Raw genomic sequence first — 10029 nt, 5'->3', positions numbered from 1 at the left:
TTTTTTTTACAAACTTCTGCTGTTTTCCTGCTGTTTTTTCAGCAATTTTCAATTGCTAATGTCATGTTGGTCAAAATGCACTACACTTGTTCCATAGGTCTTTGGAGACAGTTTTTGCCTGTTGTTAATTCTTCACCTCCACAACAAAAGCATTTTCATTGTGTGCATGGGGAACAAGTTACGACAAAAAGGCTATTTACAACGGCAGAGTAAAATATAAATATATCGGAGAGCTCTTTCCCTGCTCCCCTTAGCATACCCAGGCGGAAATCGTGTTTCTTACCTTGTAACATTCACATTGTTTTGCTGAACTTATGCTAACCATTTCGCTAGCTTGTAAACAAATGCGCTTTATCATTACCTTTTTCCACAGTTTGAAATAGCATAATGCACAACTTCTACAGCAGAGGGGGAATATAGCTAATCCCGCCAAGTTTCCCTTTAAAACTGCACCAGCACTATTTTGAGATTAATTGCATATGCATTTTAAAGTCATAACATGAAAGTGTTTTTACCTTAAAAGGAAATTCCCGCCTAGTAACAACCTAATGTCAATATTTGGATAATAACTAGTGGAAATTTTCATTTCGGACCAAAGCGACCAATCAGTGCCGTTTTGAAAACTGAAAATGCATTAATTTACAACTGAATAGCATGTAGCATAGAAAAGCTTTTCTGTAGAAATTCTCTTCATGCTAGCATAGATATTAAATGATAATTTAATGATAATGCTATAAAAATATCAACACTATTGACCTCACGCTGCCTAACATACATAGGCCTACTGTCCATCAGGCAGGCCCCCTGTGCTTTGGTCAGACTGCATTGACCCTTGAGTTCCCTTATTATTTTGCCTGCAAAAGTGTGTATCGAGCTCAAAAAGCCTAGTCTATTTCTAAAGACCAAGTATTTACTAACGAAACTATTAGTGCAATCAAAATGACCTTACACCATTGTTGTTTTTTATGTCTTTTAATTTAATTTTTAAACTATTGCTCTTTTACTATTACCTTGTGTGTTTTATGTTTTCTTTTTTATTATGGTCTTTATTCTTTGACTATTGCTCTTCTATACTTTTATTTGCTATTACTGTTTTTTTCTTTATGTACAGCATGCCCCCGGACCTCCGTACCTTAGCTGACTTATCAACTTTCTGAGGGGGGCCCTTGTCATGTCTACGCCCAGGGGTCCAGTGGCTCATAATCCTAAAATTTCATGTCAACGTTATTTTTTTTTACACACCGTCAACAGTTGTAATCATTGTGATATGTAGGCCTATAACGTCCATACTCTGATTTGACTTAAGGCTTGAACACATTGCCTATATCGCATCTGCAGAAGGACTCCGTTGCGTGTTGATTTTCATTTTGGCGCCCATGTTAACAGGTCACAACAGCCACACCGCCTCCGGATGCGTTTCTGAGGTGCAGCTCGAACCGCGCTGCAACCACGACCCAGCTAGAAAATTGAGGGGGCGCCTCTTCGTTTGGTGTGACAGGCTACTGTATGTGCAGAAATATATTCATACCAGTAATCAAGGATCTTTGACCATACTCTAAAAAGGAGGACACTTGTGACTAAAAGTGAAGTCAAATGGGCCAAAATGAGGGCACCCTCAAATTCTTGCTTATAGGCCTATTCCTATTTTTGGGGGGGTTGCGTGACAGTAATAATGTCAACATTGGCTTTTTACATGTTATCAGAACATGATGCTATGATTAAAAAGGAAAATTGCATAAACCTTAAAGGAACCATATGTAAGAAATGTATTTCAATTAATCATAAAATGGCCCTGATATGTCACTAGACATTAAGAAATCATGTTCATTTCAAATACTTCATAGCAGTGATAGCAGTAGTCCTGCCAGGATATTGTCATTTAAAAAGTGAAGTTGCAGCCCTCAACTGATTGTTGATGTTGTGTTTTGTCATGTCATGTTGTGTTTTGGCCTGATGCGCCACCCTCTACCTATCTACTAATCACAAAGTCAGTAGTGTTTCAGCATTCCGGGTTGGCAACCTCGAGTCAGGGGAGAGTAATTTGAAAGTGATTGCAGTACCAGTTTTGGCCACAATCTTACATATGGTTCCTTTAATAATATAAAGGTGTACAGGAATGTTGGAAAATTAACTTTCTAAAGAATATCTTCATTGAATTCAACATAGAATTTTAGAACCTTAAATTGTTGAGGAATGGAATGTTATGCAAGAATGTTAAAAAAAAACCCACAACTTTAATGGATAATGTCCATACTCTCATATGTGTTTTGTGTTTTCATTTGTATGTAGGCCTAGTTTACACCAATGTTTGTGAGACATTTTGTGATTCATGAAAAAACTATGCATCTGAGGTGTGCTAAACTGCATGTTTACATGTCTGCAACCCTTGGTCTGACTCTGCACCCAGTGGTCATGTTCACCAATGCGTTTGGAATGCAGACAGAGTGTAGTCAATATGCGAATGTGCGATTTCCATCCTGGGGGAAGAGGTGGAGGTCGTAGAGAACTACAAATACCTGGGTGTTCATTTTGATACCCCATAAACTGGACTGGAAGTACAACACTGAGACTGTTCACAAGAAGGGTCAGAGCACTCTATTTCTTGTTCAAGTCTTTTAATGTGTGCAGCAAGATGTTGCATATGTTTTATCAAACAAGTGCAAGAGCAGCAGCATCAGAGCCAGTGACTCTAAAAAAAACTGAAGAAGCTGATTAGGATAGGGAACACACTTGCCCCTACACACTTGCACCCATAAAACATAAAAGAATAGGGGCACCCACTGGAAAGCAAAATTCGAAATGAGAAACCTGTTTCCCCTAAACCTCCCTTAAGAGAAATAACATTGACTTTGTACACTGGCGCTTGTATTATTCCTATTTTGCATCCAACACACAGCTACTTTTCCCTTCACAGAGGCACGTCGGTAAATTAGGGAATGAACTTGCGCTTCTGCGAAAAGAGGAGGCGTGTTCCGGTGCAAACGTTCCCTGGTGCTATTTTGTGGTTTCAGAAAACAATTCCGCCACAGACCAGGAAAATCCTAGTCTAAAGTCAGTGGCGGTTATTCAGATGCTATTTTAAGGGCGCATGCATGGCCACAGGGGCACCTGCAGGAATAAATGCCATGCACACTAGGGGTGTAAAGATTAACCGATACGTATCGGTATCTGTTTTTAACCTGTAAGATACGGCTACATTGATACGTGAAGCCCCGTATCGGAATAAAACTGAAATGAACCGGTCAATATATCGATTTACTTGTTACAAATTGATTCACAACCTTTTCTGCTCGCTCAGACTCTCATTTATGTTCCAAACAGCGCGTTCATCCTACTTCCGGTTTTGAAACTACACGTGGCACGGATTTGTGGGTAATGCAGTTCGTTTTTGGCTACATTCATTGCCCAAAGTTGTCAAAGGACCTCATTACCCATACATCTACTGTAATTTAAGCACGTGACAACTCGCACTCGGTCGTTGTTTCAAAATCCAGCACGAAATTAAACACAGCAACGATAGTCTGTAGAGTAGCCTTACGTTTGATGAAGGGATTTCCTTAATGTTAAATAATAATTTGGCCCTTGCTGCTAAAACAATGCACAAATTATTAGCCAATTATTTTGTTCATATTCACCCAGACTTGTGGCATTATAGGTTTCTGCATATTAGGTCTACCGTTGGAACAAAATAAGCCCAGAGAGTTCATTGATATGTAGGCCTATTTTATTCTTGTAGGCTATATGAGAAAAGGCCAAGAGTGTCTTAAGCACGGTTTTATTTTATTTCGGTATTGTCTCACCTCAACAAGGCTACAGCTCCTTGAAAACAATCAGATATAACTCTTATAAAGTCTATAAAGTATTTTTATGTTGTTTTTGGCTGCTGTGTTTGACTGAAATGTAGACTATTCTTTTTTCATTTCAATACAGTATGATACAAACCTCAGTTTAGATAATAATATTCACACATTTTTTTTTGCCTAATTGACAACCATGACCATGATAATTGATAATATAAAATGAATGTGCACCTTGAGAAAATGATAAAAAATCTTTCAGAATCCTTTCCATTCTTGAACTGCATCGAATTGCATCGAATCGCATCGCTCTGAATCGTTTTTTATGAACATGTATCTTTTCTTCTAGCGAATCGTATAGTCTTTTACATGAGAGATTCACACCCCTAATGCACACCCATCTACAGACACCCTCATGCGCGCAAAGAAACATTCAAAGCGTTGATAATATTTGTTTGTTTCCGTGTTTCGTTCGTGCATTGTTCACCTAAAAACTAGCCCATATAGTACAACATCCACATGCAATATCTTTACAACATCAATGCCCAATAATGACAAAAAAGTTACCTTTAGTTTTGTTTCAAATTTACCTTTGTGTATGGTTTCCAACATCGTGTGCGCTCTAACATCAGCCTATTCCAGCTCTAACGCTAGCGTTTTGACAAGCACCCCCTCCAGGCCTCCACAGACAATAACGTGTAACTTTGAGATAGCTTTGCCACACAAAAAATAGTGCTGCCTTGCACATTGTTATTAGAAAATACTTACAGAGTAAACATGACAAATCAGTCTGACTATCTTGTTCATCAACAATGGCGTACGGACAAGTCATTTTCATTGCACTGATGGCTTTACTGGTATAAATACTTGCTTTTCAGACATAAACATTTTGAGCAAGATACGCATTTTTGCAGGTAATACACTATGTGGTGCAGTTTTCACTAATTTTGAGAAATGCACACGAAATGCACACATGTGCAAGCGTTAATGATGATTTGAGAAATGCACCAATGCGACTGAGAAAAACTGTAATAAAAAAAAATACATATGAGACCAATGTGCAAGTGGTGCAAAGCATTTATTTTTCTTCAGGCAGAGCAAATCAATGTGGGAATATACACATTACATGTTTATTTAAATCTCAATGTTTTCAACTGGCAAGAAAATCACTGAGACTCCTTTGCAAAATGCATCTTCACACAACTGGAAAGCTGGCCATGTTGGCAATGCCACACATGTTGTATCCCCTGTAGATGTAGATGTACCCCTGGTCTCCCCAATCTTTGCCCCAGCTGCCAAGGCACAAACAAGACGAACATAAATAGACAAAACCACTTGTGGACAAATTACCACCCACTGTGAGGTGACGCAACAACAACAAAACAGTTATACTGTATGCAAAAGCATCTACCCATACAGACGACATGACCATACATTCAAAACTGACGTTGTACAGGGCTTTTAACATTTCAACTGCAAGTGCAGCATGCCCTACATACTAGTCAGCAACAAGTCAGACTATTTAGTGATAATCAATGTAAGCAGCTGAGAGCTGCTGTAAGAGACAAAACCCACCTGTTTTTCACAATCCAGGCACTCTTGGTGTAACCCACTGCAAGGACGGCATGGTTTAGTTTTTTAGGGTTACACGCCCAGTCATAGTATACACCTAAAGACAATGTTAGGAGATGCTCAGAATTCAGAGGCATTTTTCATCTTTAAAGTAAATTGAGAGAGGAAAGAATCTCAAGGGTCAATGCAGTCTGACTAAAGCACAGGGGGCCTGCCTGATGTATGTACGTATAGTGCAAGGTTAAGAGTGGACGCTACACTATTTTTACGGCATTTTCATTAAATTATCAACTAATATAACTAATGCTAGTATGGGGAGAATTTCTACAGAAAAACATTTCTATGCTACACGCTATGATTTTACTCAAAACTGCACTGATTGACGTTGTTTTGGTCTGAAATGAAAATTCCCCTCCAAAATCTTACATTAGGTTGTCATTAGACCGTAATTTACTAAGGTTTCATTACTTCATATAAGGGTTCATCACCATAATGTCTTTAAAATGCATATGCAATTCATTTAAAAATAGTAGTGCAGTTTTAAGTAATCAGAAAAGTATGTCCCCACCATCTCCCCATAAATGAGAGAGAGAGAGAGAGAGAGAGAGAGAGAGAGAACACTTCAGTGATGGCTTACCTCGTTTGTAGAAATGAAACTTCTGCTGACCTGCATCCACAGCCACAGCGACGGGGCCAACCTGAGCCACAGCTGCAGTCAAGTCCCTCTCACTTCCACGGGGAATTTTCTTAAAGCCTGTGCATTCGAATGCCTTCATGCTATTACTGTAAGCACATCTCTCATCCTGGGGGATATTGATATATTGGCATACAATTGATAAGTCTCAACACATATCATAATGTAATTATGTTTTGATATGTTTTGCAACCATTTTTGATATTTTTCCATTACATTACGACAACGATGAGAAGCCTACCCGGCCTGTGTAGGGATATGCATTCTCAGAGGCTATGCCATTCCTGTGGGCGTAGTCGAATGCGTAGACCATCCAGCCGCCATTGCAGCCTGTGTCCTGGCCCACGCAGTCCACCAGGTTCTGGGGGCTCAGATCCACCAGGTTCTTCCCTTTCATCTTCAGCTGGCCCTCCAGAGCTCCAGCAGCACTAAAGGCCCAGCAGGAGCCACAGGAGCCCTGGGGACACAAAGGGGAAACAATAACAAAGAAGCTCTGAATGATGCAGTTTCTAATATGAAGTGTAAAGCTTCTGTCAGTCTTGCTTCCTTGTTGACTGTGGTGTGTAACTCTTCTTCACATGGTCTGGACAGGATGCAGTCAATTAACCACTATAACTATTTATATTTGTAACCAAGCATACAGAGTGAAAAACAATAGGCTACATGTCGCAATGCCTCCTACCTGTTGCCTGACAGGTGTTACACGGCCATTTTTACGGTGGTCAATGGAGGTGGGCACAGGTCCAGACTCAGGAACAAAGGTGTTATTGCTCTCTGCTTGCATGCCAGGTCTGAAGCCCATCATCTTCTCCACAACCTCTTCTCTCGTCTAAAGAGTTGATGCAGTGGAGAGTTAGAAATGGACACTGGGTGTACATGTTGGACTTGCTGTTGATTGATGTATCTAAATCTCTTACCATATCCCCCAGGTGGTTCATGCCCAGCTCGTAGGAGTGGATCCCCAGCTCATACTCCTGGTTGTGCGCCTCAATCAGCTGCATGTTCTTCTCCCAGATGGACCTGCGGATTGCCTCCTCACCCTGCAGCACACACAGACAAACGCAGACAGACAGACATCCTGAGATAGTGACAGTGAAGGATATTGGTGTCCATCAAGATCCACCTTTTGCCAACCGCTAGACTGGGAAAATGGCAAAATATTCTCTGTGGCCCAAAGTAGATTCTGCTGACACCACTGTTTATGCAAAGGTATAACAGAAAGACACCACAGATAAATTACATTTGTGAGAAACATCAACAATGTTTTTCTGAATAATACAAGGACACAAAACATAAACATCTCAAATCCAAAAAATAGACACAGATTTCAAACGTACCAAAATGAAGTACTCCCTCTGGTGGGTTGATTTCCAGTCCTCCCATGCTGTATCCAGAGCTGGTTTGTGTGTGGCGTGGACCAAAACGGATCCAACCACCAACAGCACACTTCCACAAAGGATCATTCTGGGTGACACTGAAGCAATAGTATGTTATTACAGTTTTCCTCAGTTGCTTTGGCACATTGCTCAGATCAGAATGGTAATTCTCAAAACTGTCTTTGATTGTACTGACTATTTCAATGGCATAAATATTTGCTTTTGTGGCATAAACTAAGCATTCTGAGCAAGATACACACTTTTGCAGGTTATCCACTATGCGGTGCAGTTTGCACTAATTGTTTTGAGAAATGCGGCAAAGCAACCGAGAAAAACTGTAAAAGCACTTAACATGCAGTTTGGCATGTGCTGTCAAATGTAGAATTGAAGGTTAACATTATACTCTAGATGCTTAGTTATGGTTTGGTCTATGATTAATTTGTTTCTGTGATTGACATACCTTTTAGCTTCTGATGGGACAGGGAAGCGACTCTTCAGACACTCCTGTCTCATCATCAGATCACGAAACATCACTTTATAAAGCCTTCATAAGGGGAACTTGATCAAAGCATCATCGTTTTTTTTTTCTATAAAAAGCAAGATTTGGGATGTGGTTTGTGTTTCTCCCTTCCAAAAATGTCGCTTTGGTGAGTGAGTGAGTATGTCAGAGAGAGAGAGAGAGAGAGAGATTGGGCTGCATTGAAGAAATCCGGGTTGGCAATCATGAAGGCTGCTTTATGCTTGTACATCATTCAACTCCTTAGATGCCAGGGGTACACAGAGATGATCTCATAGTCTGTGGGCCCCCTGAAGTAGCCTTTGCCCCTGGCCAGCCCACATTTAAAAAATCTTGTTCCGTCACAACTCCTCTTTCTTTCTTTCTGTCTGATTCTATTCATGACCGAGGTGAAGTTAGTTTTATATTTGATATTCGGATATTCGACAGATATTCATTTTTTTTTAATGCAGCCGGGTTTAACCCCATGTTTGCAGACAATGTACAAACAGATAACCTGTCTACTTGCTCCCAGCCGACCTACTTAGGGACTGTCTATATATGAAGGAATTACCTGTCTACTTGCTCCCAGCCTTCTATGAAGGAATTACCTTCATAGTCTTTTTTGTCAATAGCTTTGACATCATGTGACCTAGTGACTCCAAACCAATGTAGAATAGTTATCCTATATGGGACTCATCAGACACACCTGTTTTTATAGCCACTGTATGCACACTGTATTTTATATGAATATTTTAAAGAAAATACATGATTTCATATAAGAAACAGACTCCTTTTTTTCAATACCTCCCAAGCCATATGACCTAGTGACTCCAAACCAATGCAGAATAGTTATCCTATATGGGACTCATCAGACACACCTCTTTCTATAGCCACTGTATGCACGCTGTATTTTATATTAATTTTGTTTTAAAAAATACATTATTTCCTATATGAATGGTCCTCTTTTTTCCTCCAAAGTCATGTGACCTAGTGACTCCAAACCAATACAGAATAGTTATACTATAACTTTAACTGTTCTGCTATGTGGTCCTAATCAGACACACCTTACTATAAAGTAATATTTTGCACCTATTTTTTTTTTTTAAGAATCCCTTTCATTTGGAAAAGGGCCTTCAGATCAATAGCTTCCAAGTTATGGGACCCAAACACACCCCAGAACAATGCAAAACTGTTCTGTTCAGGTACGGTGTACTAATCAGACACACCACACTCTAAATTATTATTTTGCATCTACTATTGTATTATTTTTAAAGATGTTAATTTTCCACTGAAAACCGATTATTGCTTTATGCTTCCAACCAGGGCCAACCACAGAATTTGTAACAACAACAAAGCATTGTATCATTCAACATTTTGTTGCTCTGTTCTTCATTGACCATTTCATTATGATAACTTACCCAATGGAGTTTTGCAAATTATATTTTTGATTCAGACCTTCCTGTAATAAAAAAAATACAAAACTTGACACTCAAGATGATCTTCAGACCAAGCCACACAAAAGTTATTTGTCAGATTGTTCAATACCAAGTTTATTTGCCAATGAGATGTTATAAAATATGGCAGTGAAACCACTAAACAGGAACTGTGTTCACATCTCAGCAATGAATGAACCGTTGGACAACATATTGAGTATCGTGGTGTAGCAATACTTTTTGGACAAGAATTGCTAGCTTCTTGGTCACCTCTTTACACGCGAAAAACTCACCATTTATTTTAACAATATCATCGTGCTATATCATTGGTATGAAAGAATATATTTATTATTAATTTATCTGAGTTGGCAGAACTGCATTCCTCCCTGTTCCCCCCCACCTTAACCCCTGCCTATAGTTATAGATATGGACAACTTACATGGAACCATTGATTTTTATTATGATTTGTCACCCCCTTATTTTAGGAGATCAGTTCTTCATTGGTCTGGGGTATTTGGGTCCCATAACATGGAAGCTATTGAGCCAAAAGCCATTTTCCATAAGAAATTAATGTGTTTCTTAATATATATATATATATATATACAGCGGGGAAAATAAGTATTGAACACGTCAACATTTTATTCAGTAAGTATACTTC

General features: G+C 39.3%; 1 protein-coding gene across 1 annotated transcript; it reads right to left on the bottom strand.

Moving 5' to 3' along the window:
* Window positions 1-4879: 4879 nt before the first annotated feature.
* LOC125306390 (cathepsin K-like) lies at window positions 4880-7930 on the bottom strand. Its single transcript, XM_048261730.1, has 8 exons — window positions 7900-7930; window positions 7401-7537; window positions 6981-7103; window positions 6746-6892; window positions 6305-6520; window positions 6007-6172; window positions 5373-5466; window positions 4880-5089 (listed from the first exon to the last, which is right to left on the bottom strand). The coding sequence occupies exons 2-8, from the start codon at window positions 7524-7526 to the stop codon at window positions 4993-4995; spliced, it is 969 nt and encodes a 322-aa protein (XP_048117687.1). The 5' UTR covers window positions 7527-7537; window positions 7900-7930; the 3' UTR covers window positions 4880-4992.
* Window positions 7931-10029: the final 2099 nt, after the last annotated feature.

This window comes from Alosa alosa, chromosome 13 (genome assembly GCF_017589495.1).
Source record: "Alosa alosa isolate M-15738 ecotype Scorff River chromosome 13, AALO_Geno_1.1, whole genome shotgun sequence".
NCBI lineage: Eukaryota > Metazoa > Chordata > Actinopteri > Clupeiformes > Clupeidae > Alosa > Alosa alosa.
This window is presented reverse-complemented; position numbering and strand designations above follow the sequence as displayed.

Bases quoted from the DNA above. Each gene is read 5' to 3' on its own strand.
- LOC125306390 (XM_048261730.1), bottom strand. From the start codon at position 7,526: ATGATCCTTTGTGGAAGTGTGCTGTTGGTGGTTGGATCCGTTTTGGTC. The intron at 6,893-6,980 runs GTAAGAGATTTA...TCAACTCTTTAG, and splicing joins TGAACCACCTGGGGGATATG to ACGAGAGAAGAGGTTGTGGA. The intron at 6,173-6,304 runs GTAGGCTTCTCA...AATATCCCCCAG, and splicing joins CATATCCCTACACAGGCCGG to GATGAGAGATGTGCTTACAG.